The following is a 22,683-nucleotide window of genomic DNA, read 5'->3' as shown; positions in this document are numbered from 1 at the left end:
TCCCTGGGAAGAGGGACTGATTGTTAAACCGCTCTGGGAATTGTAGATCTGCGAAGGGCTCCTAACAGCTCTCAGCACCCTTCACACGCTACAGTTCCTTGGGGAAAGTTGTGACTCTTTAATGTGACATTGTACTGCTCTAAATGTATAGTGCAGATGGGCCCTTGGTGGCAGAGTGTTTGCTAGGGTTGCTAGGTTGGGATTTGGCCATTGGGAATCACTGAAAAAAGGCTGAACAACTTTGGCCAACAAAACTTTGCCTGGAAAAGCTCAACATTTGTGTCTGGATTTTTCATTTTCTGAAATCTTGCAAAACTAGCACATGCTCTGCCGACAGAAGGTCTGAAATTTGATCCTAGGCCTCTTCAGGGGAAAGGATCAGGTAGCAAGCAATAAGAGAGGCCTCAGGGTGAGACTCTGGAGATCTGACCCAGAGATGGGGGAACCCATGTGGACCTCCAGGTGTTGCTAGACTACAGCTGCCAATAATCCCAGACAGTTGACCACAGCTAATGAGCGTTGGAGGCAATCAATATCTGGAGGGCCACCAGAATGTGACATCTGCCACATTCTCATGAGCAACCGTAATGTAATGCATTTCTCTGAGAATGCTGTTGTAGACCAGGCATTCTCAACCTTCAGCCCTCCAGATGTTTTGGACTACAATTCCCATCATCCCTGACCACTGGTCCTGCTAGCTAGGGATCATGGGAGTTGTAGGCCAAAACATCTGGAGAGCCGCAGGTTGGGTACGCCTGTTCTAGACCCACAGCAGAGGGTGGAGCGGGGCTTGTTATTTCACTCTATTTTCTCTTATTATCTCCTTTGACATTCCTCTCTCTCATTCTGAAAGCTCAGTTAAGAAGAAGAAGAAGAGTTTGGATTTGATATCCCGCCTTTCGCTCCCTTTAAGGAGTCTCAAAGCGGCTAACATTCTCCTTTCCCTTCCTCCTCCACAACAAACTCTGTGAGGTGAGTGGGGCTGAGAGACTTCAAAGAAGTGTGACCAGCCCAAGGTCACCCAGTAGCTGCAGGTGGAGGAGTGGAGAAGCGAACCCGGTTCCCAAGATTACGAGACTACGGCTCTTAACCACTACACCACACTGAATAAAACATTTGGAAGGCCGCAAGTTCCTCATCTCTTAAGTTCATAATACTGGGCTAAATGGACAAACCATCGAACCTAGCATAAAGCTTATGTGTAATTCATCACTTTTACAGTGTTTTGTATGTGTTTATATCAATAATTTTTTTACATTAAAAAAGCAGTTTTTGACACTTAAAAGGATTTGCATTAAAAAAAATTTGACTGCTTTGTAAAATTTTAATTTTTAAAAAATCTAACCTTAAAAGAAGTTTGTGTGTGGCAGTGGCTACACAGGCATGATTGAGTTTATACTACTGCTCTGCCTCTTGAGTGGCTGGGGAAGCCCAGCCAGATGGATGGGGTATAAATAATAATAATAATAATAATAATAATAATAATAATAATAATAATAATAATAATTATGAAGGTTGGACCATGTTCCACTCAGCCTCCTTTTCACTGATGGCTCCATGACATGTGGCCTTTTCAGCAACCAGGAAAAAATACTTGCTTTATGCTCCCAGGCTTCCAAATAAACATTTTAAGATGTCTTCGATCTTTTACGCCACTGCTACCCACAACAGTTTTTTATTCTGCTTTAGGTATTACAGTCATACCTTGGAAGTTGAACGAATCTGTTCTGGAAGTCCATTCAACTTCCAAAATGTTTGACTTCCAAGGTGCAGCTTCCGATTGGCTGCAGGACCTTCCTGCAGACAATTGGAAGCTGCGGAAGCCCCGCCAGACGTTCGGCTTCCAAAGAACATTCGCAAACCGGAACACTCACTTCCGGGTTTGCGGAATTCAGGAGCCAAAACATTTGACTGCTAAGGCGTTTGTCAACCAAGGTATGACTGTATATTTTCCATGTCATGGTTATAACATTGTACAGTCAGCTAGAAAACCTCACTGGTTGAGTGGTAAAAAAATTGTAGGAAATAAATAAATAAGTAAAAGCAGACCTGTGAGGGGTATGGCCTGAGGAGAATTCTGAGGGCCAGATAAGGGGACCTAGAGGGCCACATTCAGCCTTGGAATCTGAGGCACTGTATACCTCTTACTACCAAGGACAGACGAGATATGACTCTTGATAATGGCCAGAATACGAACTTGCTGAGGTGACTGAGCTGCTTGCTCTCAAGACAGAATGTCAAAAAAGAAAGGACAGGTGTCTGGTTCAATCCAGGAAAAATTCCTGCCTGAAACTCTATACTAAGCCAGACAGGTTAATGGTCTGACTTAGCACAAAGCAGCTCCTTAAATTCCCATGGACCAACAGTATAAACCTGCGATGTATTTGTGTGTGACAGAGGCAAAGACACTGATCTGTATGTAACAGGTTTTTATTCAGGCGGAAATTGCGTTTTCCTACATCCACATGTGTTAAAAGGCCATTAAGGGAGAGCCCATCAGGACTGAATTTCTTGTTGGAAGGGTAGAAGGTGTATGGTCTCACCAAGCTTTGCTCCGTGGCAGATAATGGACTACAATTCTCCATCAGCCCCAGCCAGCATGGCCAGTGGTCAGGGGTGATGGAATCTGTAGTCCACCAAACATCTGGAGGACCAAAGGCCCCCCTCTATCCTTGCTCTAAGGCAGGACGTATGAGGTAGGAGAACAAAAGCGGACAGGATAAATCCCCAACTTGGGGGCTGGGCGAGGGGGTTGTTTTTTTCAGATATCCTCTTCCCTCTTTCCATGGATAGGCACAAAGGGGTGGCTGCTGCAGAAGAAGCGCGGGGGTTCTTATCAGGAAAACGACATTTAAAAATGTGGACCAAAAGATTTTCAAGAACTAACAACCAGACAACAGCTGGGTCAGGCAAGTTGTGTCACATGCAGACAAAGGAGGACGTAGGCTGGATTTAAAAAAACAGTCTTACTTTACGGAGGAGCAAAAAAATGTCTTTCAGATCAGAATAGTGGTCACAGTGCAGATGGGAGTGGGGGCAGCATTTCTCAGTCCAGAATCCATTCTCAACGGCTGCGTGACGTGAGAGACAAGGTCAGGCCAAAAAAGCCCATCAGTGGCAGAGCAGGGATCTGTATACCCCTTTCCAGCAGACCTGCCAAAGCAAGCTTGATATTTTGGATGCATCAGAAGGGATGAAAGCGCACATGGGAGAGCCATTGGAGATAAAGTCGTTCTTTCCTCCCTGCCTGCCTGCCAAGGCTCAGGAAGGCAAATGTCCCTCCTAATCATCTTGCCAAGGGGCCTGGCCCAAATCGGCTTCCACTGTCTTTTCACCATATAGAGGGTTGTGGGGCTCAAACCGCCCCGCCACAGGTTCCTGGTGCAACTGGGAGAGATGCAAGAAGGGACAAGCTAGCATAGTTCTGAGTCAGGGTGTGGCTGTCGCAAGAGTTTGCTTGGGAGCCTGATTAAAACAGCAGCCAAAGTTACAGCACGCAAGTGTGCCGATAGCAGTCTCAGCTTAGGTTGGTCTGTTGCGCCAAGCATGCTCCCTCGGAGCTGACCTCTCCAGGAGAAGGGAGAGGCTGCCCCTCAACCGAACAGCCCAGTTACAGAGCTCCCGACTGGTGCTTGTACTTCCTGTGCAGAACGAGCAAGTTCTTGCGCAGGAACATCTGCCCGCAGTCGGCGCAGGTGTACGTCTCCTTCTCGCTGTGCATCTGCCAGTGTACGGCGAGGCTGTGGCTGAACCAGAAGCTCTCCCCGCACAGCTCACAAAGGTGGCGACTCTCCCGGCTGTGGGTTCTCCTGTGCCTGTTGAGGTTGGCGCTCGCATAGCAGCGAAAGTCGCACTCGGGGCATTTGAAGGGCTTCTCCCCCGTGTGGATTCGCATGTGGATGGTCCGGGCATTTGCAGAAGGGAAGCCTTTCCCGCAGTGAGTGCACAGAAAGGGTCTCCTCTTGTGTGCATTCTCGTGCCTCACAAGCTGGTCTTGGTTCTCGAAGCACTGGTGACAGTAGCTGCACTCATAACTTGGCTCTGTTTCCTCTGATTTCCACTCCCTGGGAACACCCTTGTCCCAAGAAGCTGGTCTTTGGGGTTCTGCTGCCATCGGACTCTGTGGCTCATCACTGCCTCTCTCCTTCTTGCAGATCTGCAGAGATGTGTTACCTGCTTCTCCCGACAGTGTCAGCTGCACTTTGGGCTGCTGATGGGCATTCTGGAGTTCATCTATGCAACTATGCAAAGGGCTTCTTTCAGGCAAGGGTGACAACTCCTGCAGGTCTTCTTGCCCACCGATGACAACAACATCATATTCTCCTGATGTGCAACTCCCAGTTTCCGAGTTGCCTATGGGGGAAGCAGCTGTGTGTCGGTTCCTTTGAGGGCCGCTGCAAGTTTCTACCTCCTTACAAGCCTCTGGGGAGCTGGGTTCCCATCTTGGCATCTCCTCCATGTTCTGAAGAGACGCATTCTGGACTTCATCTGCAGCTTGGGCTCTTTCACAGCTCTGCAAAGGGCTTCTTCCAGGCAAGGGTGACAACTCCTGCAGGTCTTCTTGCCCACCAATATCAAGGGGATCATAGTTTACTGCCGTGCTACTCCCAGAGTCTGAGTTGCTGTTGGGGGAAGCAGCTGTGTGTTGGTACCTTTGAGGGCCGCTGCAGGTTTCTACCTCCTTGCAGACCCCTGGGGAACTGGGGTTCCATCTTGGCCACATCTCCATCTTCTGAAGAGACACATTCTGGAGTTCATCTGCAGCTTGGGCTCTTTCGCAACTCTGCAAAGGGCTTCTTCCAGGCAAGGGTGACAACTCCTGCAGGTCTTCTTGCTCACCAATGATAACAACATCATATTCTCCTGATGTACAACTCCCGGTTTCTGAGTTGCCTTCGGATTCCCTTTCCAGCCCTTCCCGTGGCTCCTTCTTCAATGCAGCAGCAGTCAACATCTCCAGTGCAGCACTTCTGATAGTCTCTGGTTCAGATTTTGTGGAGAACGTTGTCTGGGATGGCCGGCACAAGCTCAGTTCTCCTGGTTCACAGCCCTTTGGGGAACTTCTGAGCAAACTGGAGGATGTAGCTGTGTGTTGGTTCCTTTGAGGTCCACAGCAAGTTTCTACCTCCTTGCAGGCCTCTGGGAAGCTGGGTTCCCATCTTGTCATCTCCTCCATGTTCTGAAGAGACGCATTCTCGAGTTCATCTGCAGCTTGGGCTCTTTCACAACTCTGCAAAGGGCTTCTTTCAGGCAAGGGTGACAACTCCTGCAGGTCTTCTTCCCCTCTGATGGAAACAGCATCATATTCTCCTGACGTGCAACTCCCAGTTTCCGAGTTGCCTATGGGGGAAGCAGCTGTGTGTTGGTTCCTTTGAGGGCTGCTGCAAGTTTCTACCTCCTTGCAGACGCCTGGGGAGCTGGGTTCCCATCTTGGCATCTCCTCCATGTTCTGAAGAAACACACTCTGGAGTTCATCTGCAGCTTGGGTCCTTTCACAACTCTGCCATGGGCTTCTTTCAGGCAGGGGTGACACCTCCTGCAGGTCTTCTTGCCCACCGATGGCAACAGCATCATAGTCTCCTGACGTGCAACTCCCAGTTTCCGAGTTGCCTTCGGATTCCCTTTCCAACACTTCTTTTGGCTCCTTCTTCAATGCAGCAGCAGTCAACATCTCTAGTGCAGCACTTCTGATAGTCTCTGGTTCGGATTTTGTGGAGAACGTTGTCTGGGATGGCAGGCACAAGCTCAGTTCTCCTGTTTCGCAGTCCTTTGGGGAACCTCTGAGCAAACTGGAGGATGTAGCTGTGTGTTGGTTCCTTTGAGGCCCGCTGCAAGCTTCTACCTTTTTGCAGGCCCCTGGGGAGCTGGGTTCCCATCTTGGCATCTCCTCCATGTTCTGAAGAGATGCATTCTGGAGTTCATCTGCAGCTTGGGCTCTTTCACAGCTCTGCAAAGGGCTTCTTCCAGGCAAGGGTGACAACTCCTGCAGGTCTTCTTGCCCAATGATATCAAGGGGATCGTAGTTTACTGCCGTGCTACTCCCAGAGTCTGAGTTGCTGTTGGGGGAAGCAGCTGTGTGTTGGTACCTTTGAGGGCCACTGCAAGTTTCTACCTCCTTCCAGACCCCTGGGGAGCTGGGTTCCCATCTTGTCATCTCCTCCATGTTCTGAAGATACGCATTCTCGAGTTCATCTGCAGCTTGGGCTCTTTCGCAACTCTGCAAAGTGCTTCTTTCAGGCAGGGGTGACAACTCCTGCAGGTCTTCTTGCCCACCGATGGAAACCGCATCAAATTCTCCTGACGTGCAACTGCCAGAGTCTGAGCTGCCTTCGGATTCCCTTTCCAGCCCTTCCCTTGGCCCCTTCTTCAATGCAACAGCAGTCAACATCTCCAGTGCAGCACTTCTGATAATCTCTGGTTCGGATTTTGTGGAGAACGTTGTCTGGGATGGCAGGCACAAGCTCAGTTCTCCTGGTTCACAGCCCTTTGGGGAACCTCTGAGCAAACTGGAGGAAGCAGCTGTGTGTTGGTTCCTTTGAGGTCCACAGCAAGTTTCTACCTCCTTCCAGACCCCTGGGGAGCTGGGTTCCCATCTTGTCATCTCCTCCATGTTCTGAAGAGACGCATTCTGGAGTTCATCTGCAGCTTGGGCTCTTTCACAGCTCTGCAAAGGGCTTCTTTCAGGCAAGGGTGACAACTCCTGCAGGTCTTCTTGCCCACCGATGACAACAACATCATATTCTCCTGATGTGCAACTCTCAGTTTCCGAGTTGCCTTTGGATTCCCTTTCCAACACTTCTTTTGGCTCCTTCTTCAATGCAGCAGCAGTCAACATCTCCAGTGCAGCACTTCTGATAGTCTCTGGTTCAGATTTTGTGGAGAACGTTGTCTGGGATGGCAGGCACAAGCTCAGTTCTCCTGGTTCACAGCCCTTTGGGGAACCTCTGAGCAAACTGGAGGATGCAGCTGTGTGTTGGTTCCTTTGAGGTCCACAGCAAGCTTCTACCTTTTTGCAGGCCCCTGGGGAGCTGCATCTTGGCATCTCCTCCATGTTCTGAAGAGACGCATTCTGGAGTTCATCTGTAGGTTGAGCTCTTTCACAACTCTGCAAAGGGCTTCTTCCAGGCAAGGGTGAGAACTCCTGCAGGTCTTCTTCCCCTCTGACGGAAACAGCATCATATTCTCCTGACGTGCAACTCTCAGTTTCCGAGTTGCCTATGGGGGAAGCAGCTGTGTGTTGGTTCCTTTGAGGGCCGCTGCAAGTTTCTACCTCCGTACGGGCCTCTGGGGAGTTGGATTCCCATCTTGTCATCTCCTCCATGTTCTGAAGATACGCATTCTCGAGTTCATCTGCAGCTTGGGCTCTTTCGCAACTCTGCAAAGTGCTTCTTTCAGGCAAGGGTGACAACTCCTGCAGGTCTTCTTGCCCACCGATGGAAACCGCATCAAATTCTCCTGACGTGCAACTGCCAGAGTCTGAGTTGCCTTCGGATTCCCTTTCCAGCCCTTCCCTTGGCCCCTTCTTCAATGCAGCAGCAGTCAACATCTCCAGTGCAGCACTTCTGATAGTCTCTGGTTCGGATTTTGTGGAGAACGTTTTCTGGGATGGCCGGCACAAGCTCAGTTCTCCTGGTTCACAGGCCTTTGGGGAACCTCTGAGCAAACTGGAGGATGTAGCTGTGTGTTGGTTCCTTTGAGGTCCACAGCAAGCTTCTACCTCCTTGCAGGCCTCTGGGAAGCTGGGTTCCCATCTTGTCATCTCCTCCATGTTCTGAAGAGACGCATTCTGGAGTTCATCTGCAGCTTGGGCTCTTTCACAGCTCTGCAAAGGGCTTCTTCCAGGCAAGGGTGACAACTCCTGCAGGTCTTCTTGCCCACCAATATCAAGGGGATCGTAGTTTACTGCCGTGCTACTCCCAGAGTCTGAGTTGCTGTTGGGGGAAGGAGCTGTGTGTTGGTACCTTTGAGGGCCGCTGCAGGTTTCTACCTCCTTGCAGACCCCTGGGGAACTGGGGTTCCATCTTGGCCACATCTCCATCTTCTGAAGAGACGCATTCTGGAGTTCATCTGCAGCTTGGGCTCTTTCACAACTCTGCAAAGGGCTTCTTCCAGGCAAGGGTGACAACTCCTGCAGGTCTTCTTGCCCACCGATGGCAACAGCATCGCAGTTTCCTGCCGTGCAACTCCAAGTTTCCGAGTTGCCTTTGGGGGAAGCAGCTGTGTCTTGGTTCCTTTGAGGGCCGCTGCTAGTTTTTACCTTCTTGCAGGCCTGCAGGAGGCTGGGTTTCCTTCTTGGCTCTTCCTGCTGACAGAAGCAGGATCTGGCCTGCTTACCAACTAGCTGCATCTTTTGCTTAGATCTCCTCCTTAACATCATGGCCTGTGATCTCAACTGCCACTTGACACAGGCTTTTTTCTGCTTGTTACTCTGGAGACGGGCCCTTTTGGAACAGTGTCTTTGATGAACCTGCTGACTTTTGCTGTGGTTGTCTTGCTTGTGAGGCACAATAACACAGTCTTCTCCTGATAGCTTTCTCTTCAATTCCACTGGCTGGCTGACAGAGACGTTCTCTTCTCTGCAGTTCTGTAAGGAGTTTTGTTGGGATTGTTTGGATAATTCCACTTGCACCTGAACATGGGTTCCTCCCTGCCCAGAAACATCTAGAATCTCCACCTCAGATGCTTCTGCCAAGGCCGCCAGACACCGTGTGTTTTCTTCCTCAGTGTCCTGTAAAATGTTTCTTTCTACTGTGCTTGATGCTGTCGGTGGCTCAGTGTTTACGGGTAGCTCTTCCGGATTCTTCTCCTCAGGGTGGACGCCATTTGCAGAATTCAAAATGGCACCTTTCCCCTCAGCCCTGAGGAGCTTTTCATGGCATTTCTTGTTCAGCTGGGTTTTCTCATGTCTCTTCAGATGCCACATCTCAACGAACCCTTTCCCACACACACATTTGAAGGGCTTTTCTGCCAAGTGGGTCTTTTGATGCCTGGTGAGGTGATATTTGTAATCAAAGCGTTTCCCACATTTAAAGCATCGCCATAGTGCTTTCCTTCTGTGAGGAATCCCACGCTTCAGGGAGCGGGGATTGTCTGTGGTCACTTTTTGGTCAGCGTCTGAGCGTTTGGAGAGCTTTTTCCTCACGTGGCCTCTCTGGTGGGAAGCAAGGTAGTTCTTCTGATAGAAGCTTTTCCCACACTCCAAACATTGGTAAGGCTTCTTTTTTCTCCTGTGGATTCTCTCGTGATCGACGAGCAAACTTTTTGTTCTTGTGTGCTCCCCGCAGTACTGGCATTTGTAGACTTTGCCCTCCGTGTAGGTTTTTAGGTGCTTGGAAAGGCTTAAGCTACGAGCCACGCTGCGAGTGACAACGCCGTCCCTCAGGTCTCTATGGGGCTGCAGTTCTGTGTGGATTCTTTCAGGTACAGAGCGGCTACTCTTCAACCTGGGCCTTCCGACAGGTTTTTGTTTGTTGTGGGTTGCCTTGTGTTGGAGAAGGTTGTCCTTTCGAGAGAAACGTTTCACACAATAGGGGCATTTATAGGATCTCCCTCTTCTGTGGAGTTTCTCGTGGTTAGTGAGCAGACCACTTCCACTCAGGCATTTGCCACAGTACTGGCATTTATAGACCCGTTCCCCACCTGGAGTTCTTGGGTGCTGGGAAAGGTTAAAAACATTTGTGACTTTCCCCCCGTCCGTCGGGACTGCAGGGAGACTTTCCGCCGTGTAGATGATTCTGGAAGCAGAGGGGGCATAGTTGGCGTTCATTCTCACAGGGCGCTCACAGGCTGCCTTCCTCCAGTGGGTCGCTTCATGCTGGAGAAAACTGTACTTATGAAGGAAGCTTTTCTGACACTGGGGACATTTGTAGGGCATCTCTTCCCTGTGGATTCTCTCGTGATCAACGAGCAAACTTTGGGTCCGCATACATCTCCCACAAAACTGGCACTTGTAGAGATTTGGGGGGGTCCCCTGCTGTCTATCAGAGCCAAGGCCCGATAAGAAAGTTCCCTCAGAGACAGAGGCTGCAGGAGGTTTCTTTTCAGGAGCATCAGGGAAAATGGCCGCCCTCTCTTCTCTCCCTCTCTTGGGAGGGCTGCCATCCCTCTCCCTCAGGTGGATTTTCTGGTGTCTATCAAGGTGCTCCTTTCGGGTGAAGGCTTTCTCACATTCGGGGCATCGATAGGGCCGCTCTGCCGTATGGCTATTCAGGTGCGCAGTCAGGGTGCGCTTCCGCTGGAAGCACATCCCACACTCGGAGCATTTAAAAGGCCTTTCTCGCAGGTAGGCCTTGAGGTGCTTCCTTGGGCTGGGGTGTTTATAACCCCTCTCTTCCGCATGGCCTCTCTGGTGACTGTCAAAGGCCTTTTTGGCTGTGAACCTTTCCCCACAGGAAGAACATTTATAGGGGCACTCGCCAGAATGAGTTTTCTGGTGACTGAGGAGGGATGCTTTTGTTTTGAAGGCCTGGCCGCAGTCCGGGCAGGTCCTCTGAGGCTCCCTTCTGGAAGCCTTCTTTTTGGCTGTGGACAGAGCAACATCGCCGACTTCTGTCAGGCTACACTTTATCTTCCCCAGCTGGGCTCGTGGGGGCTTCTTCAGCTGAGGCCTATTCTTGGAGGCTTCCGTTTGCTTCACGCCCTGGCATCCATTCCCCTTGAAGATATCCAGTATGCTTCTACGAAGGATGGTCAGCTTGCAACCTCCACGTGGCCGTTTCTGTTCTTCAGCTTCGCTTCCCTGCTCATCCTCTGCAGGAAACAGAAGGGAGAAGGATATACAAAAGTGGGGTCGTTATAAGAGCAGAGAAAAAGCCATCCACGCCAACAGCTGCCGCCACATCTCATGGCAGTCAATTTCACAAATTATGCACCGCGTGAAATAATTTTGTGCATCTCGATGACAACCAATTCCGTTGTGGATCCTACACATAAACACACTATGTCCTAGTAAGGGGAGTGTGGAGAAAACACTCGCTATTCACTTCCTTTAGCCACAGGCAGGCAGCCTGAAAAATCTCTAAAACTGCTCCTTTATTCCATCCAATCAAGACTTCTTTCCTCCCTCCATTTCTGACTTATTCTTCCCTTCTTTCTATGTAATTTGCAGAAAAGGCAATATTTTATTTTATTTATTTTGCTTTCTTTTTGAGGGAGGGGAAGAAGTTTTTTCCCAGCAGATGTCTGAGAACAAACGGGTTTGGCAGTGTGGCATCATGGTTAGAGTGTTGGGCTATGACGTGGGAGAGCAGGGTTCAAATCCCCAGTCAGCCAGGAAGCTCGCTGGGTGACCTTGGGCCAGTCACCATCTCTTAACCTAACCCAAGCTCACAGGGTTATTGTAAGGATAAAACAGGGAGGAAAAGAACCATGCACACCACCTTGAGCTCCTTGGAAGATAACGGTGGTATATAAATGCAATTAATTAATGAATATGTGCATGTTTTGTACAGAAAGGAATTACTTTCACTTGCTATCCAAAAGAGTATCTGTATTGGTCTCTTGCACTAAAAATAAAAAATAAAAATCCTCAGTACAGTGGTACCTCAGGTTACATACGCTTCAGGTTACAGACTCCGCTAACCCAGAAATATTACCTCAGGTTAAGAACTTTGCTTCAGGATGAGAACAGAAATTGTGCTCCGGCGGCGCAGCGGCAGCAGGAGGCCCCATTAGCTAAAGTGGTGCTTCTGGGTAAGTGCAGTTTCAGGTTAAGAATGGACCTCTGGAACGAATTAAGTACTTAACCTGAGGTACCACTGTATATTTATTTGAGAGTAGCCCTGCCAGATCCAGTGGGTTGCATTCAATGTGATATTAAGACAGGGCACAAGGATTTCAGCCAGCAGAATGGTACTTCCCCTCCCCCGCATGTCCCCTATGTCTGTTCTAGGGGTACCGGGGGCCCCCAAATACTCCAGAGTAGATTTGGGAAGGAGCACATGCAGGGCAAGGAAAGGAAGGAAGCCAAACTGTACCAGCAGTAATGTTTATGTTAACAGAATGAGCAAGTGGAATACTTGAAAAACCAACAAGGACACAGGAACATGGACTAAGAATTACCATAATCTATCTGGGAAAAGTTTATAAAAATTATGCATGGTTGGGAGAAAGTGGATAGGACAAAGTCCTGACCCCTCCCGCCCAGGGCCGAATATAGGTTTGATGAGGCCCTAAGCTACTGAAGGTAATGGGGCCCTTTATATGTCCAGCTGTCCTTTGTCAACAACAAATTGTCACTGTTTTTTGTGTTGCATATATGCTATAGGGTCATTTATGGACCTAATAGGTATCTAAAACCATTTGTACATGTTGCCATGCAACCAGTCCATGCAGAATGTAGGCACCCCATATCTAGAAATGAGCAAACCAGTGATATTTTAGGGAGCAAGTTGGCAGGCGGGGCCCATTACTTACATAATAGGAGCCTACACAACACAAATCACTGTTGCTGTATGTAGGTTTTCTTTTATTTGTTTTTTATCTTATATTTTGGAAATGTACATCCAGTTTTTTCCCTTTAAATTTTTTTGGGGGGCCCAAGATAGTGGGACCCTAAGCTAAAGCTTGTTTAGCTTATACGTAAATCTGGCACTGGACGCAAGAGATGTGCCTCTTTAGGACTCGCCATATTTTCATGGTTGTACATTGCTTTAAACTGTTTCCATCAACATGGTGCTTAAATGGTTGTAACATGCCCCGGGAACCTTCGAGTGAAGGCTGGATAATAAGTTGAAATAATAAAATCCATCCATGCCCCCTTAGGAAGAAATGGTGGGATTTGGAGCACGGCCAAATGGTGGCAGCCTCTCCTTCCTTGGAGGTTTTTAAGCAGAGGTCGGGTGGCTGTCTGCCATGGATGCTTTAGCTGAGATTCCTGCATTGCAGGGGTCAGACTGGATGACCCTCAGGGTCCCCTTCCAAATTGACAGTTCTGGGATTCTATGGTGTTCTGTAGGAGCTGTCTAAACAAAGGGCTTCCCTACACCAGGGGTCAGCAACCTTTTCCAGCCGTGGGCCACTCCACCGTCCCTCAGACCATCTGGTGGGCCAGACTATATTGGGGTGGTGGTGAATGAATTCCTATGCCCCACAAATAACCCAGAGATGCCTTTTAAATAAAAGCACACATTCTACTCATGTAAAAACACCAGGCAGGCCCCACAAATAACCCAGAGATGCATTTTAAATAAAAGGACACATTCTACTCATGTAAAAACACGCTGATTCCCGGACCGCCCTCGAGCTGGATTTAGAAGATGATTGGGCCGCATTTGGCCCCCGGGCCTTAGGTTGCCTACCCCTGCTCTAGACAATCCTGACCTGAGCTTTCTGATGTACTGTTGTATTTCACCGGGCTTCTGTACAGATCCCACCACATTCCTGCCTTCGGCCATCGCTTCAGCGTTGGTTTCACCGGGCCTTCCTCTGCACTCTCCTCAGAGCTCTGGAGATCTGGGACCCAAGCGTCTTCCCCTCGATCCAGCCGGCTGAGCAGTTCGGACCCTTGGGCTGGGAATGTGCCTGAGGTGGGCACAAAGAGGAAGACGGAGTTGAGTTGAGCAAAGCACATGAGAAAGAGAGAGAGAGCGCAGCGGGACATTGGATGAAGGGCAAATAAAATACAAAGTCTGACAGCAGCTCTACGGACCTGACCGCAGCCACTGCCTGAGGGAACTCCATCTCCCCTCCACCGGCTGGATCTGTGGCCTCTACAGGCTCTCCAGACCAGGACCTGCTTGCAGTTGTGAAAGCAGGGGAGGGACCAGGACCCTGGGCAGGCAAACAGCACTGGAAACACCTGAAGCCCCAGCTAGGTGTGCATCAGTTGCTGGAGAAGCTCTATAAGGCCTGCAAAACTTGGCAGCAGGAACATCCCTTTGATGGTGGAACAAGGGTGTTGTAATAATACAACAATACAACAACACCACAAACTGGCTTATAAGTATAAAACCAAATTTACTAGAATAATAGCTAGAATAGAGATAGACTTATAACCACTCAAACAACAAACATACTAAGGTGCCATGTGCAAAACAAAGCCTGGAGATACTGTAAACATGGAGTGGATAAATGTACAACTCTGTCTTAACAAGGGATGCGGATCGTGCTGTGGGTTAAACCATAGAGCCTAGGGCTTGCCGATCAGAAGGTCGGTGGTTCAAATCCCTGTGACAGGGTGAGCTCCCGTTGCTCGGTCCCTGCTCCTGCCAACATTGCAGTTTGAAAGCACGTCAAAGTGCAAGTAGATCAATAGGTACCGCTCCGGCGGGAAGGTAAACAGCATTTCCGTGCGCTGCTCCGGTTCGCCAGAAGCAGCTTAGTCATGCTGGCCACATGACCCGGAAGCTGTATGCCGGCTCCCTTGGCCAATAAAGCGAGATGAGCGCCGTAACCCCAGAGTCGGCCACGACTGGACCTAATGGTCAGGCGTCCCTTTACCTTTTTATCTTAACAAGTTACATGTGCAGTAAACGTTATACAGACTGGATAAATGAACCGTTCAACAAGTAGCCTAACTCCAATCACAGAACGGCAACCCCGTGCCGCCACAATGGCAAGGGTAGCACACTGGAGAATATGAAAACGTTCTTCAAAGCTGTTTTTCAAAGACTGAACTGGATGAGATGTTCATCAATGGGTCTTGAGTTGGAAACACAAAGCCGTATGTGCATTGTATTATTATTACTGTCACCACATTTGATACTTTGTGTATAAACAGAACAAGGGTCTGGCCAGGCCCCTATGGTTTTAATGGGGGTGGGGTTTTCGCTTGGGTGAGTGTAGTTTATTTGGGGCAGGGCTGTTTCAAATTGGATTTCAGGCCTTTCCTAGCCCCAGCCCTGGACACATTGGGGCGATGCCTGCTCCAGATTTTGGCAGTCTCTTGAGCAAGACTCCCTCCATGGGCTGCAGCCGCAGGGCTAGAGGACTCTTGTCGATGTTGACATTTCCATTCCACCTTTAAGGAGCAGACGTGTGGAACTGTTGTGTGTCACATGTCTGTTTACATTCCAGCACAGCTTGCTGGGAACTTCCTTTGTGTATAGCTTTTGCTTTTTCCTGTTCTCTCTGAGATGACGAAAGAGAGAGAGACATGTTTCTTTGTCCTGATTTATGATTAATAAATCTGTAGTTGTAGTATGCTTCCACAAGCCTCACGCCTATTCTGTGTGCGCAGTTTGATCTGCTGATAGTGTGCCCTGGCTCAGAAGCCCGAGTCGCTGATTTACATTGGAGCTGAGCTCTTTGCAACAGGACGGCTGGAAGGAGACGGCCCAGCCAGGGCTAGCTAGCTGGCCTCCCGTCCCCCTGCATGCTGTCAGTGGGGTGGGCCCCTCAGCAGCTGCCAACCTGCCAACCTGTGATGCCAGCCCTGTGCCAGCAGGAACTAATTCTGGGATCTTTCATGTGGCTGAGCGACTGCAGGTTTCGCCTACAGGCGAGAGGAAAAATGCTCAAGAACCTCAAACTCCTGAACAATTTGAGAGACGAGCCAGTGACTCGTGCCACCATTATTTAATCTGGAGTGGACTGATTTTGTGACATATATTTGTTAAAGAATCCTTACCGAGGGAGGCCATAGAGCTACAGCTCTCCTGCATGGCGTTCCTGCACAAGGCTCTCTGGCGACGGCCCGCAAGCAGACACGGCCCTTCGCTGGAGTGTACGGTCACCTCTACCAAGGCTTCAGGTACCTGGAACAGCAGGAATGAAAAAAAAAGAAAGACCCTCACTCAGAGTCTGCAGTGATAGCTCATGAGAGACAGTGTTGTGTAGTGGTTAGGGCAAGGTTTGGGGTGGGTGGGGAAATGGGTTCAAACCCTCATGTGGCCATGAAGCTCCTGGGCAATTGTGGTAGCAAAGGTATCGGTGGATCTTAAACTTATACAACAGAAAATAATATTTAGACTCCATTACATTTACATAGAAAAGGACAGTCAAATGCAACTCTTTGTTGTAGATGTGATAAGGATAATGCCTCTTTGAAACAGATGTTCTTACAGTGTCCTGCTCTCACTAAGTTTTGGGAGAAAGTGTTGAACTGTATAAATTTGACAGTACAGAATTTTTAAAAAAAATTCAGAGGAAAGTATTATTTTGAATTATATACCTATTATATGGAAGTAGACAACTGAACAATGAAAATGGATTCTGTGCGCCCTAACTACAACCCAAAGACTGGTAATTGATACTGAAAATACCAATAAATATTCATTAAAAATTTTTTTGATAAACTGGAAGAACAAAATATGTTCCCCTTTAATAATCAATGGACTGAAGACATGACAGCACTCACAACATATGAGTGGCTTGCTTATTGAGGCACACTTTGTCTGGATAAATATATTGATATGTGAAATGAGTTTATACAGATCACAGTAGATTATTAATAATCATATATGTATTAGCACATATAAGAATCATATATATATATATATATATTTATATATGCACATGCATGCATATATTACTTTTTCACTTCATTTTGTATAACTGAAAAAAACTTAAAATATTTAAAAAACAGATAATGCCAGGGTAATACTTCAAGATTAAATAACATAATGTAATAATAATTACAGGGCACACTTGTTCTTAAACTGTACCATATATATTTTTATTGGCTCAGGTAAAGATGCATACAGCATTTCTTTTAACAAAACTCCCTGGCTTTTGCCAAAGGCAATGCTGTTTCTCAACTGCAGGAGTGTAATACAACAAGTGTGGCCTGGAAATCTGAGTGATCTGCAGAAGATCAGCAAAGATTCTGACTCCCTCTTTTTTATATATAACAATAGCAAACAACAAAAAGTCTCATTCCCCCTTCTGAATTATGCTACCAAGATTTTAAAAATCTTTTTTTGGGGGGGTGGGCTTAATGTGAGAGGACTGAGAGCTGAAGACCACTCTCAATTTAGGGGAAAAGACAGTGAAGTACAGAACATGTAACCAACCTTCAGAGTGGAGTGGGAGTCAGCCCAGCCTAATTTTCAGGGTTGTTGTGAGAATAAAATGGCACAGGGTGGGAGAAAGCCAGGTTAGATTTAGAATGCAGCCATAACCAAACCAAGAACTCATTAGGGGAGCATAGGCAAACCATTGTTTGCTCAGCATCAATCCCTTATCTTCAGAATATGGCTGGCCCATCTTAAAGGAACATGGCATGAAGCATTTTAGTACCTCAGATACAATACAGTGCTGCTCTTCCCCTTAACACCTGAATCCATTTTCACCTGATGCGCTCTTGGCCTGGCCCCCATCCCCACTGCCACCACACCTGTCCCCAGGGCAAACTTTCTCTCTCCCCCCATCTTTCACCCGCCCCACCAGAAACCCCCAAATCTCCCCTACTTGAGCCATCTTCGCCATTTCTCTTCCTCTGCCAGGAGTTTGGGATGATCCCGAATTGAGCAAGAGCTGGCTGACTCAAAAAATATTCTTTTTTTCTCTGCAGCCTGTGGAGAAGCAAGAAGGATAGTTTCAGAAAAGGCTTTCCTCCCTTGATGGTTCCAAATGAGGAGACCCCGCAAGTCAGATTTCTATCCCTCCTCCAAACACCATACCCTAAAATCTTGCTGGTTCAGCGTGCCGGTAATAATAATAATAATAATAATAATAATAATAATAATATACCCAAGCGAAGTCCTTTGAAGGTGCTTTTTTGCATCTCAAGACCCAACTAAAAAGCATCAGTTAAAATCTGCATATAGGCACACTAACTACAAATCCAAATGCTTCTCTTTCCACACTCCCTCTCCCTTCAAACTCACCCTCCTGACTTTCACCCATAAGGACGCCCTCCTCAATTGAACTAATTGATCTGGGCAGAGTTAGAATCACAGAATCCTAGAGTTTGAGTAAACACTTACTAGCAGGGTTTGAGCAAACACTTACAATTAAGGGGGAAAGTGTATAAATTACGGAGCAATAATTGGGAAAACTACCCAAAAAAAATTAGCAAGATGTAATTTGGAATGATTTGCTATAAAAAGGATAAGAACAGAAGAATATTTAGTTGAAAGGTTTCTAAATTAAGGTAAACAAAATAATAAGAAGAAGGAGCAAACTTTTAAAGAACCAGAAGAGGAAGTTGGGGGAAGTCAAGACTTGGATTTATTTATTTTTTATTATTGTGTTTATGATGATTGGGCTGAATATAAAATTGTAAAACCTAATAAAAATTACTTTAAAAAAAGAATCATGGAGTTGGAAGGGACCCCACAGGAATCTCAGCTGAAGCATCCATGACAGATGGCCATTCAACCGCTGCTCAGAGAAGTTGGAGAGTCTCCTCTTTCTGTTTCTCTTTCCCCCTTTCGGTTTCCTTCTGGTTCCCATTATGGCTCCCGCCATCAGAGTCACGGGCTCTCCCCTTCCTGGTTTGCTTACCTGGAGCCTCCAACCTCAGCTCAGGGACTCCCTGGCTCCAAGAGAAGTGGATCCACCCTCCAAGACGGATGGAGATCTTCTCCAAATTCCCAGCGATGCTGCGGGAGAGCTGCAGTTGCTTTCATCCATGCCTCCTTCCCCAGGAGAGCCAAGTCCCGGAAGCAAGAGCGTCTGAGCCAACAGTCCCAGGATGGCGGGGAAAGGAGGAGACAAAAACAAAACTCTCCCTCGCCCTCAAATGGCCAGCTGAGGTTGCCATCTTTCCCTTCCCAGAACTGCGCCTGTGCTCTCAGCTGCTGCGTGCGACAGGCTGAAAGACACCGGGTGCAGTTCGCCCCCAGGACCACGGCGCCCCTACAGACAACTTTTTTCATTCCTTCGTTCTTTCCCCATTCCCCTTTTCAACCCAGAGTGTCTTCCCCTTTCCCAAAGCACCTGAGAACAACAATGGAACAATGGAAACGCCAAAAAAAAGGAATGATAGAAAGGGATATTGAGGTTGCAGGGAAGTGTGTTTGTTGCCTGTCTGGCAATCCCCTCTGGCGCCTGGAAGTTGATAACAAAGACCAGTTTTTTTTCTCTCTCTCCCTCTCCGGAGGCAGGAAGAGCTTTTATCCGAGGAGTGTGCCTCTAGGCACCTGCAGAGTGCAGTGTTTTCTGATATGCGTGCCCATCCCCCAAGAGATAAAGGTCCCATTGGCATTATATTTAAAGCAGTACTGTCCCACTTGGGGAAAAAGCTCCCCCCCCAAAAAAAAAGTCACAAGAGCTGTAGTTTATTGAGGGTGCTGAGAGTTGTTAAAGGGACCCCTGACCATTTGGTCCAGTCGTGGCCGACTCTGGGGTTGCGGCGCTCATCTCGCTTTACTGGCCGAGGGAGCCGCGTACAGCTTCCGGGTCATGTGGCCAGCATGACTAAGCCGCTTCTGGCGAACCAGAGCAGTGCACGGAAACGCTGTTTACCTTGCCACCGGAGTGGTACCTATTGATCTACACAGGGGATTCAAACCACTGACCTTCTGATCGGCAAGTCCTAGGCTCTGTGGTTTAACTCACGGCGCCACCCGCTTTACTTCAACCCTAGGCACGCTTACTTGAGAAAATGCACTGTTCAATAATCCTGAGAAGCCTTCCTTCTGAGTAAATATTTTAGTCAGCAAATGTGCAGTTGTATACAATGGTGGACCTAGATTTTGGGGGCCTGACATTTGGACTGTCCTGGGGGCCCCTTTGCAACCAGCTAGGAGGTTTGTAGTAACCTCCTAGGTTGTTCCACGACAGATTGCCACACCATTGCAACATCTGAGCTCCTGACTCTCAAACTTTGGGGTTGTTGAAATATATACAACAAAATAGCAATCAATTTGAGTCACGAGACTCAAATAGGGTCTCATAGACCAAGAAAAATAATTAAGCAATCTGGGGCCCCTCTGGGATTCAGGGCCTGTAGCTTAAGTTTCATAAGTTTTATAATAGATCTGCCCCTGGTCCTATACTTATTTGGGAGTAATTTCCACTGGACTTTGTTGAATATTTTCAGACCACTTCAGCAAGCATGTCAAGGTGCAAATGAGGACAACCACTTTCACACGACCCGTTTTACTCCTAAATGAAGTGTGTCCCTTTTCTGTTAAAAGCCTGACTGCATTACCTCAAAAGGGAAATGAATTTTAAATTGTTGTTGCTGCTGCTGTTGTTGTTAATTTGTATACCACTCTTCATCCATAAACCTTGGGGCAGTTCACAACATACAAATACAAGATAAAAACACAAAATATATAATAAAAACAAGAACAAAGAAACCCACAAACCGATAATTCCCTGCTTCCAGAAACACATTTTAAAGGACATTGGATGTTAATCAGCCAAAGGCCCAATTAAGAGGAATGTTTTTTTGGGGTGGTTTCTGGCACCTAAAGGGACACAGGTGGCGCTGTGGGTTAAACCCTCAGCGCCTAGGACTTGCTGATCGAAAGGTCGGCGGTTCGAATCCCTGCTGCGGGGTGCGCTCCCGCTGCTCGGTCCCAGCGCCTGCCAACCTAGCAGTTCGAAAGTACCTCCGGGTGCAAGTAGATAAATAGGGACCGCTTACCAGCGGGAAGGTAAACTGCGTTTCCGTGTGCGGCTCTGGCTCGCCAGAGCAGCGATGTCACGCTGGCCATGTGACCCGGAAGTGTCTCCGGACAGCGCTGGCCCTTGGCCTCTTAAGTGAGATGGGCGCACAACCCCAGAGTCTGTCAAGACTGGCCCGTATGGGCAGGGGTACCTTTACCTTTACCTTTACCTGGCACCTAAAGGTATATATTGAAGACACCAGACAAATCCCACTGGGGAGAGCATTCCACTCATGGGTGAGGCAGAACCAAGCATTCTGTGACTTGATGAGTTAGTTGTTTTTATTTAGTTACTTGATTTGGTGGGCAGCTTCCCCCTCCCTGCACCCATGCACCTTCTGGACCTCTCATGAAGGCACACAAAGAAGGGCCTCAGAGGATGATCTCAGAGTCTGAATAGGTTGATATGGAGAGAGGTGGTTGTTGAGGTATTGCTGTCCTGAGCTGTTCAAGGCTTTATTTATAGGACAAAAGCAGCACTTTGAATTGGGCCCGGAAACTAATTGGCAGCCAGTGCAGTCAGGTCAGGATCGCTGCAATACAGTGGTACCTCGGGTTAAGTACTTAAATCGTTCCGGAGGTCTGTCCTTAACCTGAAACTGTTCTTAACCTGAAGCACCACTTTAGCTAATGGGGCCTCCTGCTGCCGCTGTGCTGCCAGAGCCCAATTTCTGTTCTTATCTGTTGTTGTTGTTGTTATCATCATCATCATTATTTTCCCCTCCCAGTCTTTGACTAGGCAAACAAATCGCTTTCCTACGCTCAAGATAATTTCCTTCTTCTGCCATCCAGCAGCCATGTCTTTTGACCCAACCCATCCCGAAATAAAATCCAGAAAACAGATACCAGTAAAAAAGCTTTTATGAAGAAAAAAAAAACCAGTGTAAATAATTCATAATTAGACTTTTAGGCTCCAGAGGAGTGTCTGCGATAAGTAAGTAGCAGCTGCTCCTATAAAACACACTCACACACACAATATATATATATATATCCAGGTGAAAAACAACAGTAAATTGGGATTCCTGCAAAAGATGGATCTTGTAGGACAATTATCCTGAACGATCTTGGGCTTTCCAGTCACTGTAAATTGTAGAAATCTGTAGGTTTTAATATTGTACCATATTTCAGTACTTAGTCCTGTTGCCATCACTGGTGTTTTCCCAGTTTTTCTGAGTTCACACCTTACGGTACAACCAGGAGCAGGGAGAGAGATGTACAAAGAACTTCCCTGACAGAGCCCTTGCTATGGAATATGTCTGCACACATATATTTCCCCTGCCAGTCCCATGCTAAGACAGTAACCTGAGATATATCTGACGGAGAAAGGAAAGACCACCAAAACAACAGCAACAGTAGCATGGCAAGGTGGTGATTAAACTTTGATTTCTATGGTGAGTATGCCTAACATGCAGTGTGCATCAGAATAAAAGACATTCAAAATCCAGTGTGCCTAAGAATACTAGGAATATTTTGCCTTTTCACAAGGTTCGTAAATTGCCAAACAGTTCAGTTGCTATGCCTCTCCTTTTAAAAAATATCCTAGTAAAAACCTTCATATTCCAGAAGATGAAAGAGGGACTTTGAATTATTACTTTTATTCAATTATTGCATTTATATACCACTCCCTCCCTCAAAGGTGACAGACATGGTTCCCTTGCTCCTCTGTTAATCCCCACAATAACTCTGTGAGGAAAATTAGGCTGAGAAGCAATGACTGGCTGAGGGTCACCCAGGGGCCAAATGGGGACTTGAACCCTGGTCCGTCAGGTCTGCCCAAACTTGGGTCTCCAGATGTTTTGGGACTACAACTCCCATCATCCCTAGCTAGCAGGACCTGTGGTTAGGGACGATGGGAATTTTTTTAATGATTTTTTTTTATTTTGCTTTAAACAAATACAGGTAAATTTACAAAATTACAAAAGAGAAATCCTTAATAATAATAGAAAGGGATACAAAACTACAAAAAATATCAAAATACATGGCATAAAACGTGAGCCATTATGGGAAAGAAAAAAGAAAGAAGGAGAAAAAGAAAGAAAAGAAAAGAGAGAGGAAAAGGAGCCAAAACACAAGATTGTATGCTTCCGTCAAGGTCACAACAGATTATTATTCTTATCAATTCTCTCTGTCTGCATTCCATAGAATCCCTCATCTTGGTATCTGGGAACATTTCCCTATGTGG

The 22,683-nt window shown here is 47.4% G+C and overlaps 1 protein-coding gene across 1 annotated transcript; it reads right to left on the bottom strand.

Annotated features, from left to right (window-relative positions):
- Positions 1-2,829: 2,829 nt before the first annotated feature.
- On the bottom strand, positions 2,830-18,461 carry LOC309363203 (uncharacterized protein). The gene is made up of 5 exons (XM_081899309.1): positions 18,388-18,461; positions 17,350-17,453; positions 15,569-15,695; positions 13,321-13,521; positions 2,830-10,749 (listed from the first exon to the last, which is right to left on the bottom strand). The coding sequence occupies exons 2-5, from the start codon at positions 17,365-17,367 to the stop codon at positions 3,611-3,613; spliced, it is 7,485 nt and encodes a 2,494-aa protein (XP_081755435.1). The 5' UTR covers positions 17,368-17,453; positions 18,388-18,461; the 3' UTR covers positions 2,830-3,610.
- Between the last annotated feature and the right edge of the window lie 4,222 nt (positions 18,462-22,683).

This window comes from Podarcis melisellensis, assembly GCF_964234715.1.
Source record: "Podarcis melisellensis genome assembly, chromosome: 2".
In the NCBI taxonomy this organism is placed as follows: Eukaryota; Metazoa; Chordata; class Lepidosauria; order Squamata; family Lacertidae; genus Podarcis; species Podarcis melisellensis.
Note: the sequence above shows the minus strand (reverse complement) of the source record. Positions and strands in the feature narration are given on the sequence as shown.

What these genes read in the sequence shown, in the direction of transcription:
- LOC309363203 (XM_081899309.1), bottom strand. An exon ending in TAGCTCTATGGCCTCCCTCG is followed by an intron (nt 13,522 to 15,568) that starts GTAAGGATTCTT and finishes TGCCCACCTCAG; the next exon opens with GCACATTCCCAGCCCAAGGG. An exon ending in CAGTACATCAGAAAGCTCAG is followed by an intron (nt 10,750 to 13,320) that starts GTCAGGATTGTC and finishes TGTTTCCTGCAG; the next exon opens with AGGATGAGCAGGGAAGCGAA.